Source organism: Rhinoderma darwinii, chromosome 9, assembly GCF_050947455.1.
Source record: "Rhinoderma darwinii isolate aRhiDar2 chromosome 9, aRhiDar2.hap1, whole genome shotgun sequence".
NCBI classification, from domain to species: domain Eukaryota; kingdom Metazoa; phylum Chordata; class Amphibia; order Anura; family Rhinodermatidae; genus Rhinoderma; species Rhinoderma darwinii.
This window is the reverse complement of record NC_134695.1, coordinates 29,749,394-29,767,995: the sequence shown is the minus strand read 5'-3', so window position 1 is coordinate 29,767,995 and position 18,602 is coordinate 29,749,394. Positions and strand designations below refer to the sequence as shown.

Below are 18,602 nucleotides of genomic sequence, written 5' to 3'. Positions count from 1 at the left end.
AAACTCAGACGTGAAAAACGTGATGTTTTTCACGTCGGTGGTGCCCCCGTGCGGGTTCTGTTTTCACGGATCCCCATAAACTTGAGTCTATGGAGGGATGCGTGAAAACGGAACAAAATAGGACATGTTCTATTTTTCAACGGACCCTTCACACGGTCCGTTGAAACAATGGCCCTGTAAACTGCCCCATTCAAATACATGCGTCCGTGTGGCGGCCATTGTTGTAACGGCCGTCACACGGATGTACTCTACGTTCGCCTGAATTCGGCCTAATAAAGTACCCCTGATTTTTTTCACTTATATCTATAGAGTGCTGCCTATTTTTTGCTTCTATACACACTGGACTTTGGTCTGTTTCCCAGGGCTTGCACCCCCATACCTCCTGTGCTGCTGGACTTTGGATTGTTTCTATCTATCTATCTATCTATCTATCTATCTATCTATCTATCTATCTATCTATCTATCTATCTATCTATCTATCTATCTATCTATCTATCTATCTATCTATCCATCCATCCATCCATCCATCCTTCTATCTATCTATCCATCTATCTTTCCTTCTGTCTCTCTATCTCCTCTATGTGTATGTATTATGATTATAAAAAACAGTATTATTTTCATTAGAATTATTATTATTCTGTGCTTAATATAAAATTTGGATAATGCATTGACGCAAGTAAATGTTAATGTACTAAAATTTATATTTTGACTGCAGGTAAACATGGTGAGATTAAGTTTACGTTCTACTTCTTGTGTGTATGTTTTTTAACCATTTGAAAGCTGAAAATGTGATTTTACCCACAAGAGAAACCAATCCTCTAATTAAAACGCCTAAGATTCCAATCCTTAATATAGACATTAGCAATCCATACATGAAACTAAGCGGACATTGCGGCAGATTTATTAATGCTGTCTTTAATTCGGACGGCTAAAAATTACACTAGATATTAAAGTGGCTCATGCTGGATGATACATTTTGGCTCACCTTTTGACACGTCTGTGATCATTTTGGCGCAATTTGGTGCAATTTAAGCCACTCCCCATTTAAACTAAGTGGCGCCCCCTTTTTAGGATGGGTGTTGTCGTCAATCCAAGCAGTATTACCAGTCCCCATGTGAAATATGACTGCTTTTTTAATGATAGTTATATCTGTAAGATTAACGACTTATCTGAAGATAAACTTTGCTTTTGTGATATTCGAGGACTACAATTGTGATAACAATGTTGAAGAAGTCTTAAACCATCCATGTAAATAATCCTACAAATAGACAATGTTTAATAGGGTTCTCCCATTACACACATTTATGACATATTCTTAGGATATGCCATTAATGTCCAGTCAGTGAGGGTCTTACTACTGTGACCCCCGCCAATTACTAGAACAAAGTGACATCAGCACTCGGAAAGCTCCATGCCACTCTATCTTGGAGGCACAAGGCCGCCCATTGGCTATAAAGGCTCAACCCAGTGCAGCCGCTTTATTCTAGTGATCGGTCACTGTATTTGGAGCCGTACCGATTGGACATTGATGGCATATCCTAACTATATTCATTAGCTTTTTATAGGGCTAGGTACGTCGATGGTTTAAGAATTATTAAACATTTAACAAAGTGCATAGATTTGCGCTGTATTATCGGACATTATTGTCTAATTACAGTAAGTCAATTATTATTATTCCCCATCTCGCCCTATTCGAGAAGCCTAAAGTAAGGTTGTTTGCAACTCAGATATTGAGTTGTGTTATCTTCTATCCATCTTGACTAAACAGTGAAAGGTTCCCTGACATAAATCTACATACCCTCCCGCTCTTGGAGCTCTTACAATATGACCCATTACATTTCTGTAGAGTATTCTGTGACCTGCTCTGTTCCATCATCACAGTATTCAACAGGTTGTAGGAGATTAGAAAAACATGGCGGCTGTGTTCCAGAAGAAGCGCCACTCCGCTCTTGTCCAGGAGTTGTGCTTGGATATGCTGACTGACTCTCTTCTTTTGTTGGATATGCAGCTCAGCCTCATTCTAGTAAATTTGGGGCTAAGCTGCAATACCAGATACAGCCCATGGACAAGAGTGGCACTGTTTCTGGAAAATCAGCCATGTTTCCCTTATCACATACCACCCATTTAAGCCTGTTATATATGGTAGAAAATAAGTATTGCAGATACCTTCAGCTTAGTTCTCAATGTTTCAGTGTATATATATATATGTGTTTGGTTTTAGTTTTGCTGCTAACTATATTGTAAATGTTTTCTTGCTTGGATATAACTACTGCTTTTTCTTCTAAATTAGCCTGAATTATTTATGCCCTGAAATTGTGATCATTTAAGTATTATACAAAAAAAATACAAGCAGCAATGTCCACGGTCTCTCACGTTTTATCTTTTTTCCTGTCAAGCCGTCCATTTTAAATATTTCTGTATCTGGATCCCTTGGTCCTCATTCTTTTCGCTCCACTCCCCTCTGTCCTCAACTCTTTCACTTGCTCCCACTTCCAATTTTTGTTTTGATATTTTCCATCTGGAATATAGGACTATCCTCCCTTTTTCTAATGCTAGCCGGTATTAGCTTAAAGCGGATAGGTGGATGATGGGACGGGGGGAAATCTGGAGGATGAAGGGAAGGGGGAGCTCTCCTTCCTTCTCCCCACTTGTATTATATCTTTTTTTTTTTTTTTTTTAATTCTCTTTCCATTCGTGATAAAGCATGCAGGCATCGGACATGCTCTGGTAAACAAACTCCATTACCTGGTAGATATCACTCCAATTGTACCCCTGGGGTTTATTCCAGCTCCTGTCTTCTGTTCCGTTCACAGCTCAAATACCAAAAGTCCCTTAACCACTGTACCCTATCACCTCCCACCCTCAAACTCTATTCTTTACAAAATCCTTACTACCTCTCTTGCAAAGAATATCATGATATTGATTTTATATATGATTTATTTTTTCATGCGCTTCAGTTCTTTACTTTTTTCAGTTTTTTCTTTTATGAAGTTCAAAATGATTGAAACAATTTTAACATGTTTTTCATATTTCATTTTGCCAAGTGTTAATGTAAAATAAAGTTGAGAAGCAGTTCATGCAAGTACAGAATTTTTGCCATGTCTTACCAAAAATTCCCCTTAAATTCGTGCATTCAGAGTAGTTTAAAAATATATTTCCATCAATGCTATAAACTGTATCTACTAGCAAAATACATTAAGATTATATCCTCTTTGTGGCAAAAAGCCCAGATTAATAATGGATCTTTTTTATGGATAACTACAGAGCGGCCGTGCTATACATCTTTATTCTGCGCCTATAGAGACATTACATGTCTTTAAGAACATAGAGAGCATTTGCTTTCTATTTTCTACTAATATTCACCGTGGGTGTCATGGCGGCCCACTGGTCATTTCAGTATTAGGCTGAGGTTTCTGTTGTCTGTAGAATTATGGCGTCCCCATGTGGTTAATGTCATGTGTTGCAGACTAGATGGAAGCATTGAATCAGGGCTACTGTTCTACATACAAATCAGTGTATTGGTGGTGACACCATGTGGTCTAGGACAGAATTGCAGAGTCGCTTCATTATACTGATCATAGTGTTATTAATGTATTGCCAGGGCGCACAGTATTGCATTGCTAGTATTAGATGTAGTAGGTGTTTTTTTAGTCATTTGGCGCTACTATAACTGGTTATTTGTTTTATGTTGCTATGTAGCCAGCATAAGGTAAAAGAACAGGGAGTAACAGAGGGCATAGTGTGTGTATCCTTTTAGGGCAGACATCATACCAGTATATATATATATATATATATATATATATATATATATATGGAGTCTGCCAGTTGTAGATCCAGGCGAGCGCTTGAAGGGTTTCAGTTTTGGGTCATGAGCGACATCATGTGGTGATTTTGCATAGTGTAATTGCATGGAAACGGCAGCACACATAGATGCCCCTATGGTATGGCGCGGTTAGGTACAGTTTATTTCACTATAGGGCTTTATGTCCATCTTCAGTAGATTTTTCTTTTTTTTGCTCATTCATGTATGGTTTTGTAGATTTATTTCTTTTTTTTGCTTTCCTTTCTCCACTCCTCTTCCTTATGGCTCTTCTCCTCCTTCTCAATGACCTCACTGACTCATGCACATACTCTCCCAGCATTAAACACTGCTTACAGTATTACTGGATGGGCTGATGTTGGAGGGTGGGGTCTCTCATGGCAGCCTTTAGCGTAGGCTATGGGGGGTGTGGGTCCTGAGGTTAACACCGGTTCTTGAATCATACTCAGATTATCACTCAGATATTTTGCACTAACCCCGACACCCATCCTTTTCTAACTCAACCTGTCTTTTGCTGTTTCTCTATAGGCTGCCATTATAGATTACCCTCCTTCGGAGACTATGCATGTTATAAGTGGGAGGGGGCCGTAACAATGCATGATCTAACACAAGCCATTCCTTTCACATTAACCCCTCTTCTAACCTCACTAACATAACCCCTTGTCCTCCCCCACATGCTCTAATATCCCTTTTCCTAACTATATTTATCCTTATGACAAACATTTCACTATCTTCTTTTTTTTCCTTCATCTCAATGAGTGATGATGTCATTTTCTCCATAATCTTTTATTTTCCTGCCACGTTTCCACGTTTTATTATTTTCTACATGACATTATTTTATATATGGCATTCCAATACATACTGCTGTATTATATTTCCCATTCCTATATTTCTGGCGCTGTAGTAGCGTTGTCGTTTCATAGATTTATTTCCTTTCAGACAATTCTCTCTACCTGTCTCTATCACACTCATTCGTACTGTTCTAGATACACCTGGCCGCTGTTTCCCAAGCAGCATGGGGCTTCAGCATGCAATGAATGGACCTCCCCTACCTCCATTCACTTCATTAACTGCATGCCTGACAATTGAATACCCCCCTGGCCACAGATCGGTTGCGTCTGCTTGTCCATTGGGGTATTAAGTGCATGATCCTACCCCACTCCTGCATGTCCCCTCTCTTGTGATCTGTGACATGTTTAACTTAAGGTTTGATTACTAATAAACTGAAATCTAATTAATGACTTGTTTACTAATCAACATTTTTGTGTCTGGTCTGTTCCTCTGAGGGGGTCCACTAACTTCTCACTAATACTATACATCTCTCCCTGTACCTCCCTAACTATCACCCCCCGTCCTTTTACCGCAAAGCTTCTCCCCCTTCCTAACTCTAACCTGTAACCGTAATCCTTTCCAATTATGGGGAGACTTTGGAAGGACACTGTGCTGGTGTATACATCTTACTTAATGCGGGTCTCAATCCGATATAATCACAAGGGATTTGTATGGCAGCTATATATATTTGGCAGCTATTTCTGATTTTTCAGTAGAATAAATATGCAATCTAATTTTTTATTGCATTCCTAAATATTTATATACGGTCTGATAGAAAAAAGAACATATGGAATTATCATGACTAATTTCAGTATGAAATTTAAGGGGCATTACTGTTTACGAAAAGAAAAGTTTTTTGTAGAATTAAAATTGATGTTATTTTATAGTATCATTTCTGTATAAATTCCTCAGGATTTTTTAGATCTCTGTTTGCAGTTATTAAATTGGTCGTTTACTTCCAGGAGGTACAGATTTGTCCCGGTCGCGTGATGGACACATAGGTTACCGTACAGTTATCAGTGTCTTATAACAAATGGAGTACCTCATCACATGACCCGGATAGAATTTCATACCCTGGCAGTAAATAGTGAAGGTTCTCATTCAATGATTGCAAGCAGAGATCTTGAAAGCCTTTAAAAAAGGTATATTGGAAAATGTTCTAACTTCTCATTACACAAAGAAAAAGCGTTATTTGCTGAAACCTGTAATATCACTTTAAGTAAAATCAATTGAAATACTGTATGACTGGTGCGATGTGTGAGAGTCAGGATTTAAAGAGTACTTTTTTGCATTGTATTTATTAATCTTTTACAGTGAAATTCTCATATATTATTGCAGGAGAAATAGTTATTCCTACTGCTAATTTCAGGAGTTGTTGAGCTATATACTCTGTACCCATCCCCCACCCTATCCCCGGGGTCCACTTGAAGCTGCTCATAGACATAAGATAATTGTCTGATTCTGATTACGACGTCAGACTTCCCCATTACTTTGCACTTTTGTTTATCTCAAGAAAAAAATAAGATTGAACAAGAAGCATCCAACCTGTCTGTTTTACCTTTCCTGCTGACATATTTTTGGAGGATGTTTTGGCAGGCCCACTAGTTATTAGATTGTTGATTAGGCCCCCCAATGTTGTAATCAAATTCTGTCTATGAGCAGCTTAGGCCCCATGAAGACGACCGTAAAAATCGGCCGTAATTATGGACACATTCACTTTTATTGTCCATGGACATTTTCCCGTTTATTTACGGGAAGACGTCCGGGCCATAGAAGCGTACCGCAAAAGATGTCCTATCTTTTGCTTTTTACGGTCCGTGCTCCCATACTTTGTATTGGGAACGGGCTGAAAAATGCGGGCGGCTGTCCGCGGCCATAGGGCCTTAGGGCTGTCTATAAACAGGTAGATGTCCATGGTAAAGAAAAGATTAGGGACAGCAAAACGTCTGCTTTGTGGATTTGTGTACGTCTACAAGGCTCCTATTGAATCTCCATTTCAGGGTATGTTCACACGGCCTATTTACGGACGTAATTCGGGCGTTTTTGCCCCGAATTACGTCCAAAAATAGCGCCTCAATAGCGCTGACAAACATCTGCCCATTGAGAGCAATGGGCAGACGTTTGTCTGTTCACACGAGGCGTATATCACTTCTTTGGCCGTAATTGGAGCCGTTATTCATTGACTCCAATGAATAGCAGCGCTAATTACGGCCGTAATGGACGCGGCGTTCAAGCGCCTGCACATGCCGGTACGGCTGAAATTACGGGGATGTTTTCAGGCTGAAACATCCCCGTAGTTTCAGCCGTAACGGACGCCCTCGTGTGAACATACCCTTACACTGAAGAGCAGACTGATGGACACTTGTTCTGAAACACAAAGATATTTGGGATGTGGTTTGAGTAAATATAGTCAAGAATGCCAATGAAAGTCATTTAGGCTCGGGACTTTCACATGCTTCCCCTGTCATTACTGTAGGACGAGACAAAGTCAAATAGAAATATGCTGCGTTAAGGGGGAAGAGGTAGATAAATTCAAGAAGAAATTTAGAAAGAGAAAACTTATGGCTTTATTCACAAGGGTGTCTTAGGGCATGTTCGGACTTGGCAGAATTGTTGTGGAATTCCGCTGCGGACAGTCTGCAGTGGAAATCCGCAGCAGCTGTCTTTTTCCATTTGTTTCTCTACCTTTTTAGGTAACTTAGTTGAGACGCTGCGGAAAATAACAGTGCGGAATTTAGGCCGCGGTGCAGAATTTTCACATTGCAGCATCCACAGTCTGTTGCGGAGGAGCAGCGGATTTTCTCGGCAGATTTCAGCCTTTGCAATGCAAAAATTGAATAAGTGATATCCGCAGCATCTGAATTACTTGTCAAATGTGCAAAAGTTGCTGCAGATTCGTTGCGTCATTGCCGCGAATTTGCAGCAACATTTGCAGCGGAAATATTGTGGCACATCTGAACATGCCCTTAGGCGTCCTGGGGTCATAACCGGTCCATGCACCTTTCAGCTGCTCTGTTAACTTTATAGGAGACATGACAAATAGAACCTTACCACATTCACAAACTGCAATGACGTGTAGTTCAGATAATACAGCAGAGTCCAATAATAAACTTCCGAAGGACATAGAAAATGAAATGTAGATAACTGTAAGGTCATGCTCTTAGGCCCCATGCACACGAACGTGCTTTTGCGGTCGCAATTCCCCCGAAAATCCTCGGGAGAATTGCGGCCGCATTCATTCCTATGGGGCCATGAACACGACCGTGGTTTCCACGGTTCGTTCATGGCCCCGGAGCTAGGACTGCAAAAAGAAGGGGCATGCCTTATTACGGCCGTGTTCTGCGGTCCGGGCTCATAGAAAATAATGGCCGCGGCCATGTGCACAGCGATTTGCAGGCGGCTCGCGACTGACCCTCCATGGCCGGCCTACCCGAAAATCACGGCCGTGTACATGGCTACGGTCGTGTGCATGAGGCCTTAGACTGCCATAAAACATCTGGTAATTGGACAATAGTGAGAAGCAGTAGAGTTGTTGTTGGCACAATGTATATTATAGGGGATGTCTGCGTTGCGCAACACCTTTTAATTAGAATGGTCCCTTTAAAATATTCTGATGGCAGGTGTTCCTGTTGCTGAAACCACCAGAAGTCAGCTATAATCTGCAAAGGAAACTGTAGCATGTGTTAATTCTTCTACAGGGGATATGAAGCATTACACAGTGCATATTGAAGAAAATGTACTGTCTGTATAATATATGGTCATGTCAGGTGGAGGTAGTGAACAAGGGTCCCCACTCTATTAATAGGGTTTGGCCAAGATTAGGAAAAACATGTCTGCTTTCTTCTAGAAACAGCACTACACCTGTCCATGGGTTGTGTCTGGTATTACAGCTCGGCTACATTGAAATGAATGGTACTGAGCTTCAATGCCACATATAATCTGTGAACAGGTGGAAGAAGGCAGCCATGTTTTTCTAATCCTGTACAACCTCTTGAACTGAAACTTTTCTAAAACAGATACCACTTTAAAATAAATTTTGCAACGACTTCTCTGTATCTACTAATGTGTAGTTTACAGTAGTTGTTTGCCTGTCTAGTGGTGATATCGCTATGCTTTTAATAAACCCTAAAGAACACAGAAATACAAAGATCGTAAACTCCACTCTGGAAATGTAAGTGAACTCTCAACAGAATGGATAAAGTGATCTAGCGCATTCATATGAACACTCACCACATGTATGTATACACTCTCTGTGTACCTCTATACACTCTCTGTGTACCTCAGCTGTAATAACTAACTTTCTATGCACAAGCATTCACTGTATACACACACACCACACACACCACACCACATAGCACACACAACACACCTGTTACCCCTTCCGGAAATGTATAAATAAATTGACAACTGGGTGTTACCATTCCCCATATTAATATTGTTTGTCCCTACACATTCTGATACGTTTAGCATTGATTAGTCAATATATATATATATATATATATAATTTTATTTATTTTTTTAAATCTTTTTTAAACAAGCTCCATTGACAAAGTGAATGGTAACGCCCAGTTGTCAATTTATTCATACAAGGAGGAATAGGTGTGGAACTGCAGTTCTAAGAACAGGTGCTCCAGAATGTTGATGTTTCTTTTTTTTTTTTTTTTTAGTAAATTCTAGAATTTGCTAGAATAGACATGTCAGGAAGCTGATAAGTCCTCTTTAAAGAGGCTCTGTCACCACATTATAAGTGCCCTATCTCCTATATAAGGAGATCGGCGCTGTAATGTAGGTGATAGTAATGCTTTTTATTTAAAAAAACAATCTTTTTTCACAACGTTAGGAGCGATTTTGGTTTATGCTAATGAACTTTCTTAATGCCCAAGTGGGCGTACTTTTACTTTCGACCAAGTGGGCGTTGTACAGAGGAGTGCATGATGCTGACCAATCGGCATCATGCACTCCTCTCCATTCATTTACACTGCACTAGCGATATAGATATATCACTATGTGCAGCCTCATACACAAGCCCTAACATTACTACAGTGTCCTGATAATGAATACACATGAAATCTAGCCTGGACGTCATGTGTACTCAGAATCCTGACACTTCTGACTCTTTTTTTGTGAGATTCCGGCAAGTGAAACCAAATCTCGCGAGATCACGGAGCTAAACCAAAATCACTCCTAACGTTGTGAAAAAAGATGGTTTTTTTAAAATAAAAAGCATTACTGTCACCTACATTACAGCGCCCATCTCCTTATATAGGAGACAGGGCACTTATAATGTGGTGAGAGAGCCTCTTTAAATCTAATGGATCTATTTTTTTTTTCATTTCTAAATATACACTTACAAGCATATAATTGTAGAAGTGTATATACATATATATATATACACATATATATATATATATATATATATATATATATATATATATATATATATGTACAGATGTAGCCGTCTTTACCTTGACTTTTAACGCATTAAATACACAATGGCTAGATCCTTTATCTTGACTTTTTCAATGACTTTCAATGGCTTTTGTTGTGTGATCTCACGCTGCAGTAAGTTTTTCACGTCCGAGTTGCCCCCGTGCAGGTCCTGTTTTTACGGATCCCCATAGACTTGAGTCCATCGAGGGATCCATGAAAACGGAACAAAATAGGACATGTTCTATTTTTCAACGGCCGTGTGAACGATCCCATTAAAATACATGAGTCCGTGTGACGGCCGTTGTTTCCCTCTTTCAAGTTTCCTTGGCAGTCATCTTGTTTATCAGGGATGTATCAGAGTCTTTACCCTATTTTAATGTTACCACTACCAGACATTACACAGCAACGAGTGCTGGAAAGCGCAGTTTCATTACATGAATTAAGTAGCTTGCTTCTCCTCCTACTTAAGTTCCAATAGAAATTAATCTATCTGTTAGCAAACAATTGCTGCAGTTATATTGGACACCCTGAAACACATTCCCTCAACAGGTTGTATTTAAATGTCTAGAAATATGCTATAATTAAATACCAATAAGCAGTAACAGATTTACATCTCAGAAGATAGTAGGCACAGATTTTTTTCGGTGCCTTAGACTCCGCCCAACAAGTAGGCCACACCCCCAGTCATGTAAAGCTTTAAAATGTTTGTCTGCTCTTATAAAATAAAGCAGAACATTTCGGTGCAATCCCAAAAGAATCTAGCCCCTTCTGCAGCACCCCCTTGTCCCTCCCTGGGTGTCCTCCTCCTATTCCTACTGCGCCGTCAATACCTAATCAACATATAAATGCACATCATTTGCATATGGATACACACTGTTCAGTGTATACATAGGTCAATTTTCCCATTAAAGGGGTTGTCCCACAAACACATGTATCCCCTAACCAAAGGATAAGGATACATGTGTGATTGCTGGGGGTCCGACCGCTGTGACCCCCAGTGATGAGAAGAACAGTGGACCGAAACCAGTGCTCCATTCATTTCTATGGAGCTGCCGGGGCACAGCGGTACCGGAAGTCCTATTGAAATGAATGGAGCGCTGGCCGGCAATGCGCACTAGCACTCTATTCTCATGGAGCACTTCAGAGGACTTTTGTTCTCCCATTCTCATCATCGTTGGGGGTTCCAGCGGTCGGACCCCCGGCAATCACACATGTCTCCCCTATCCTGTGTATGGGAGATACAAGTGTTTTGTGGGGCAACCCGTTTAAGGTGGGCACCCTCCCCCCAGGGCTTCCTGTAGACACAGGCCTACTGTGCCTATAGGTAATTACAGCACTGCTTATAAGTCACTGATGAACCGTTGTACCTGTGCGGTTGTGTTTTACGTCTGTCTTTATATTTCATCACACAGTTTATTAGTGAACGCTGAATGAAAGATGCCAAAAAACCGATTAGTACAAATAATGGATAATTTCCACAGTGAAGAGATACAAATTGGGAATTGCTGTAATAATATTACTAGTTCATCTTTGTGATTATACTGATCGTGTCCTGCTCACTGGTGATGAAACTAATGGGAATATGCATCAGTTGTCAGCAGGTTTTTTCTGTAGTTTATATAGATCTGTTGTGAAAAAAATGTGCACCGCATTTATTGCCACGATTAGTTGTCCCCCATTTTTTGATCACTTTCAATTGTATTGTAGTCAGTGGCATGGCTGATATAGTTATAGGTAAATGTGATCGATGATTTTAGTTGTAAGCTGTCACATCTGGATTTTTCGATACATACTTTCATTTATTATTCCATTGCTCTCTATGTAATAATAAGCATGGATAAAAAAGTATGGTTTTTTTGCGCTGGTCAGCAAAATATAGTAAGCAGCACTTACTGATTATTGGAAAAAATGCCTTTAGTCCGAAATGACATTGAATTTCCCATTGAAATCAATGAGATACATTAAAATGAGCATTGTCAGGAAATTGTTGAATCACATGATTTGCAATGTAAAAAACACTACATATAAAACACTGATAGTAAAACACACTGCAAACATAACGCCATAAAAATTCACGTACAATTTCATATAAAAAAAAGTGCATTACACTAAGGCTGGGTTCACACGAGCACATTAACGTCCGTAATGGACGGACGTATTTCGGCTGGAAGTCCCAGACCGGACTCAGTGCAGGGAGCCGGGCTCCTAGCATCATAGTTATGTACGATGCTAGGAGTCCCTGCCTCTCTGCAGGACAACTGTCCCGTACTGTAATCATGTTTTCAGTACGGGACAGTAGTTCCACGGAGAGGCAGGGACTCCTAGCATCGTACATAAGTATGATGCTAGGAGCCCGGCTCCCTGCAGTGTGTTCAGTCCGGGACTTCCGGCCGAAATACGTCCGTCCATTACAGACGTTAATGTGCTCGTGTGAACCCAGCCTTAGGGTTGGAACACACACAGCGTGTTCAGAGCAGATACGCTGCATCAAGCTGCGCAGCGTATCCGCCATGAACAGCGCAGGAAATGCCATCCGAAAAACCGCACCATTGTGGTGCCTTTTTCCGGCGTAATTTACACTGCGTAAAGCAGCGCTGTAAAAATAGAAAAAACTTTCATACTTACTTTCTCTGCGCACCTCCTGGGATGACGCTGCAGGCCATGTGACCGCTGTAGCCTTTGATTGGCTGAAATGCTCACATGGGATGAAACAGGTCAATTTATGTACGTTTTTTTCAGTGGCTTTTTTCCGCTGTGTGGGGACGAGATTTGTTTAATTCTCATCCACTCTGCTGCTACTGTAATACGATGCAGAATTTCTGCAATTAATCCGTTGCAGAAAATTTGCAGTGTTTACGCCATGTGTGTTCCTACCCTTATGATGTCTCTGACGAACTAGGTGCGCAGTCTCAAGTACTGGAGTAGTAGTGTTGTATGCATGGCAGTAGTGAAAAGTGATCTAGGAACTTACATGTAATGCAGGGTGTGTGTAGTATGTGATAAATGTATATCTGGAGATGCCTAAGGCCTTATTCACACGAACGTGTCCGTTTTGGGCGCGTAGAAACGGCAGCATTTTTCTTGCGTTGCAGTTCCGTGTGACATCCGTGTACGGTGCTTGTCAGCGGTTTTTACGCGCGTATGTCATCCGTATGCCATGCGTTTTTTACATCAGCAAAATAAACTGAAGGAGGAGTTTTTCTTTTTCTCATCATTTCTTCAGCAACTGGTGTGTGAATCACACACAGCACAGAGATGTGCGTCCGTGTGCTGTCCTTGATTTTCACGCACCCATTGACTTCAATGGGTGCGTGATGCGCAGAAAACTCACAAGTATAGGACATGCAGTAAGTTTCACACAGCGGACACACGCTGCGTAAAAAACACAGAATATCTGAATGGCCCCATTGACTTGCATAGGTCCGTGTGACGTGTGTTATTTTCACGCGCGTAACACGGACGTGAAATACGCTCGTGTGAATTAGGCCTAAGGGTAAGGCCACACGGAGCGGCCCTGACACGGTCGCAACGCAGCTAACAACTACGCCGGCACCATCTTCGGTGCGGCTGTCAAACAGCCTGTGAGTGACTGCATGTAAACGCGGGTAAACAGTCCCTTTATCTGCAAAATCATGCGGCCATGAATGAATACACCCTTTATGGTCGCACGATTTTGCAAATTACAACAACTTACCCCCTATTCATTCTCTATGGCAGCGCCGGAAAAAGCCGAACACTGAACTCGGCTAACTCCGGCGCTCCCATAGAGAATGAATGGAGTGGCAGTGCGCATGTAACTGGAATACTCCTTAACAGTTGTTGGCCGTGTTGCGACCGTGTCAGGGCCGCTCCGTGTGGCCTTACCCTAAGAGCATTTGGGACTTAATCTCTTAATTCCAAGACCAGGATTGTATATAACCGGTTATATCTGATGTGTGTAACGATATATTTTCTGTAAGTGTATACTATCATTTGTCCAGCAAATTCAGAAGCTAATATTGCCAGCCCTTAGAGATTTTTTTGCATTTCACGGTGCCGTCCTCTCCTTATGTGAGCTTCTTGCATACTGAATGTTCCATACATGTCTGCTGTTGACATTTATCTAGTGAAGGATATGTGCCATTTGTTCTAGATAGCAGAGCAATATGGACCTTTAATAGGTTCTTCTCCCAGATGGTCCGATAAAAATTCTATAAATACTAAACTGCAATCATAGAAGCAATTAAAATAAAACTTCTGTGCAACTCTCATCCCACCAGAACAACACACTAGGTTCACACATGTCAATTGCTTTTCTGCTGTTTTGAAACTACTACACCCACCATGCTCTGACACGTGCAGGCAATCAGCATGCTGGGAGCTATAGTTTTGCAGCAGCCATTGAGCCATATGTTGGAGCCATTGGTCTAGAGTGTATTGTGAGTTCCGCTACAATTAATAAAAATTATTCACAGTTGTTTTACAGAAAAATTTAAAACTTCCTTTCTATATCCCTTTTTATCATTGATAATATTAGATTTAGGCCAGGATCACACTTGGGGCACGGCCAGACGTGGCGAAATTGCTGTGGAATTCTCCAGCGGCCATTTTTTATAGTAGTTTCAATAAATTTTTTGGCAAGTTAGTGCAGACGTTGTGGGAAAACTCCGCTGCGGACCATAGGCTGCGGTGCGGAATTTTCCCTCCGCAGCATTCACTGTCTGTTGCGGAGAAGAATCGGCATTTCACTGCGTATTTCAGCCTTTGCAATGCAAAAACTGAAATCTGTGGCAAGTCCGCTGTCTTTTCTGCAACATCTGAATTACCTGTTAAATATGCAAATGTTGGTGCAGATTCTTGCGTAATTGCCCCAAATCTGCACCAACATTTGCAGAGGAAAAACTCTGCCACGTCTTTCCGTGCCCTTGCAGTTATGGGGCAGTTTTTGGGGCAGTTTTTGGGGCAGTTTTTGGGGCAGTTTTTTAGCCAAAGTCAGATGCAGATCCAAAAGGAAGGAAAGGTATTAAAGTGAAGCTAAACGTTTGATAAACTTCTGACATGTCATAGTGATATGTCAGAAGTTTGGATTGGTGGGAGTCCGAGCACTGAGACCCCCACCAATCTCTAGAACGAAACAACTGAAGGTCTCGTCTGAGGCGCTTAGTGTCTGTTCGGCAATACATTTTCCGGAAATAAATGTATTGGTGTACGGATTCAATAGAAAGTCTCACTAAGCGGCTGAGCGTTCACACAAACACTTCAGCTGTTTCGTTCTAGAGATCGGTGGGGGTCTCAGTGCTCAGACCCCCACCAATCCAAACTTCTGACATGTCACTATGACATGTCAGAAATTTGTCAATACACTTTTAAGTCGTAAACGTCCCGAAAAACGGCTGAAAAAACGGCCGCGTAAAAGAAGTGCATGTCACTTCTTCAGACGTTTTTGGAGCAGTTTTTCATAGACTCTATAGAAAAACAGCTCCAAAAACGTCCGTTAAAAACGCAGCGAAAAACGCTAGTGTGACTAAATTGGTTGCCGACACAGGACGAGAATTCTCGTCCTGAGCGGCGAGTACTTGGCGCATTAGGATGAGCATTCTCGTCCTGTGTGACAGCCGTCTTTGCGGGCGATCGAGAGTGGGGCAACGGCTGTAATACACAGCCACGGCCGCGCACTGACAGCGGAGAGGAGAGAAACAGCCTCTCTCCGCCGTCAACCCTTTGAATGCCGCAATGAAAGCTGATCGCGGTGTTCAAGGAGAGGGGACTGCACTTTGATTGCGTCACAAAAGATAACTGTGACGTGATCAAAGCCCATAACTTCTACGGCCAGACAGCCCAGGGTCCATTGAAGGACCCCAGGGCTGTCTGAACATATTTCCTGTTGTTAGGGCATACTGAGGTATGCCCTAACAACTGCCTGTGTACAATCAGTAATAGGCTAATGTACTGGCATAAAGATCTATGCTAGTACATTGCAGTTACAAAATAAAAATGGAAAATCCCTTTATGGGATTTAAAAAAAAAGTTCAATGAATGTAAAAAATATTAATGATAAATAAATAAAAAGTTAAAAAAATACACAGAAACACACATTTTTTGTAATAATAAATAAACTTTTTAAAATATAAGTCCCAAAACATGAAATAATATAGACATATTTGGTATCGCCACAACCGTAACAACCTGTACAACAAATGTATAACATTATTTATGATGATCGGTGTATGGTGTAAAAAAAAATATATATATATATTAAAACTGCTGCAGAACTGCTTTTTTTCTACATTTTCGCCAAAATAAAAATTTATATAAATTAAACGATAATGTATTTGTACCAAAAAATGATACCTACATAAAGTACAACTCGTCCCGCAAAAAACAAAGTCTCATACAACTACGTCGTACAAAAAATAAAAGAGTTATGAGCGTCGGGACGCAAAGAGGGAAATATAAAAAAATAGTTCTGTCCTCAAGGCCTTCCCTTCGGCCGGCCGAAAAAATAGGACATGTCCTATTTTCTTATGTTACGGACCGTGTTCCTATACTTTATAATGGGAGCACGGCCCGTAAAAACTTCTGGCTACCCGCGGCCGTCCGTGCCCGTAATTACGGGTTGTAATCACGGGCACGGTTGTGTGCATGGAGCCTTACTGAATTTTTAGGCCTAGTTCACCTCACGTTTTACTATTAAGTTTAGAACAGCATCAGGTAGCACTCAGGAATTCTAGCCCTGAGGAAGCTCCTGACATCACTGACCATATATGGACAGTGTTGTTAGGGCCTTTCATCAACGGAGTCCCCAACCAGAGCATCAAAATTGCTTGGGCTGGGGACTCTGGGACTGGAGATGCCCCTGATTTCACTGTTCATTTATGGACAGTGACGTCAGGGGCTTCCCTGGAACTGAGTCCCCGGCCAGATCGCTTGCGATGCTCTGGACGAGGATTCCGGCATTGTAGCTTCTGACGTCACTGTCCATTTATAGATAGTGACGTCAGGAGCTTCCCCGGGCACAGCACTTCAGGTAATGCTCTGCCAGGGGGCTCGGCTGACGTATCCCACTGTATACATATACCATGCGATATGTTTCAGCCTTCCGTCGGAGATATACATATACCTTTGATGGAAGGCTATAAACATGATGAGAACAGGGCCTTACGGAGATCCTGTAGGCAGGGAAAGAATAACTTCAGGCTGCTGGAAGGTGATGACTAAGCCTCTTTCTCATAATGAGATGTATTACAGAGTTTCATAAATTCTTCTGTATTACTCATGTAGCAAAACATTTTGTCTCAACCTGAGCGTTGTTAGAAACCTTCTACTATTACTCTGTTAGTAGCATTAAAGGGTTTGTCCGGAGAAATCAAACTACAGCTTATTAAACTTATAAATACAGGTCCTTCTCAATTAATTAGAATATCATCAAAAAGTAAATTTATTTCAGTAATTCAATTCAAAAAGTGAAACTCATATATTATGTAGATTCATTACACACAGAGTGATCTATTTCCAGCATTTTTTTCCTTTTAATGTTGATGAATATGGCTAACGGTTAATGAAAACCCCAAATTTTGTACCAAAATGCAAGACAGAAACCCAGTCACGTAACCCCCGAAGCTCTGTAGTTTCAGCCTACCTGATGACACGCCGACACAGCAACATGTGAGCATTGAGGGCTTCCTACTCCTGTTGGTGTGGGTGCGTCATCAAACTTGTGACCTAAAGGGGCTGTGTTAGAAAAGCAGCAGTCACACTGCCCGCCTTTTTAGGTCACATGTTCTAATTCCCGGATCTCTCCGCAGGAGAGAAGTATAGTGAATACGCAGTATACAATTTATATGCACTGACTGCACATGCTCCATACACACCATCCAATGAAATCTTATTAGGATGATGTAAAAAGTTGAGGTGTGGGTGGACTAGGGGCAGACCTATTGGTGTTTTAGTAAAGAGGGCGGCGATTAGGCTGCAGAAACAAGAGAAAGGCATGACGGGATATGTAGTTCCGAAGCGCCCAAGTCCTGTCTACAATCCGGAAGTGAGGGATCATTTGAGGTGCGATATGGGGGTATGAAACTGCTGGTAAAATTAATTTATTAGGTAGATAAGGAGGTGTTGACACTAGAGCAGCATTTTAGATGTGTTTGGGGAGTTTGTTATTTTGTTGGTGGCCTTCGGACAACCACTTTAAATCTCATATTTATTGTATAGATCATAAAAAAATGAACAATGTTTGCCATTTACATGCTGTTAAAAAAATAATTCAGTAAACAGTTATATTTACTTACATAGTATTGTGCCACCTGGTGTTCAAAGTGTACAGCAATGTGCACGTCCACCTAATAAGCTGGTGGACACACATACTCAGTCACTCTTCCCACAGCATGGTATCAGAAAAAGACAGCACTCCCAGTTTAAGGTGGAAAAAATGAAGAGCTTGTATTAGTCCTGGTGCGACGTTTTGGCTCCACACAATAGAGCCTTTCTCTCAGTGATCCAAAGCAGTCAATATAAATAGCTTTCTGCCCTGCTTGTCAGG

At 41.2% G+C, this 18,602-nt stretch overlaps 1 protein-coding gene across 14 annotated transcripts in view; it reads left to right on the top strand.

Annotated features, from left to right (window-relative positions):
* NRXN2 (neurexin 2) overlaps nucleotides 1-18,602 on the top strand; it is a 760,118-nt gene that overhangs the window by 315,239 nt on the left and 426,277 nt on the right. For 9 of the 14 annotated variants that reach the window (XM_075837451.1, XM_075837448.1, XM_075837440.1 and 6 more), the window contains one exon: nucleotides 2,704-2,727. The exons of the other annotated variants lie outside the window; for them this stretch is intronic. In XM_075837451.1, coding sequence (XP_075693566.1) covers nucleotides 2,704-2,727 — 24 coding nt within the window. The remainder of the gene's footprint in view (nucleotides 1-2,703; nucleotides 2,728-18,602) is intronic. 14 annotated transcript variants of the gene reach the window in all.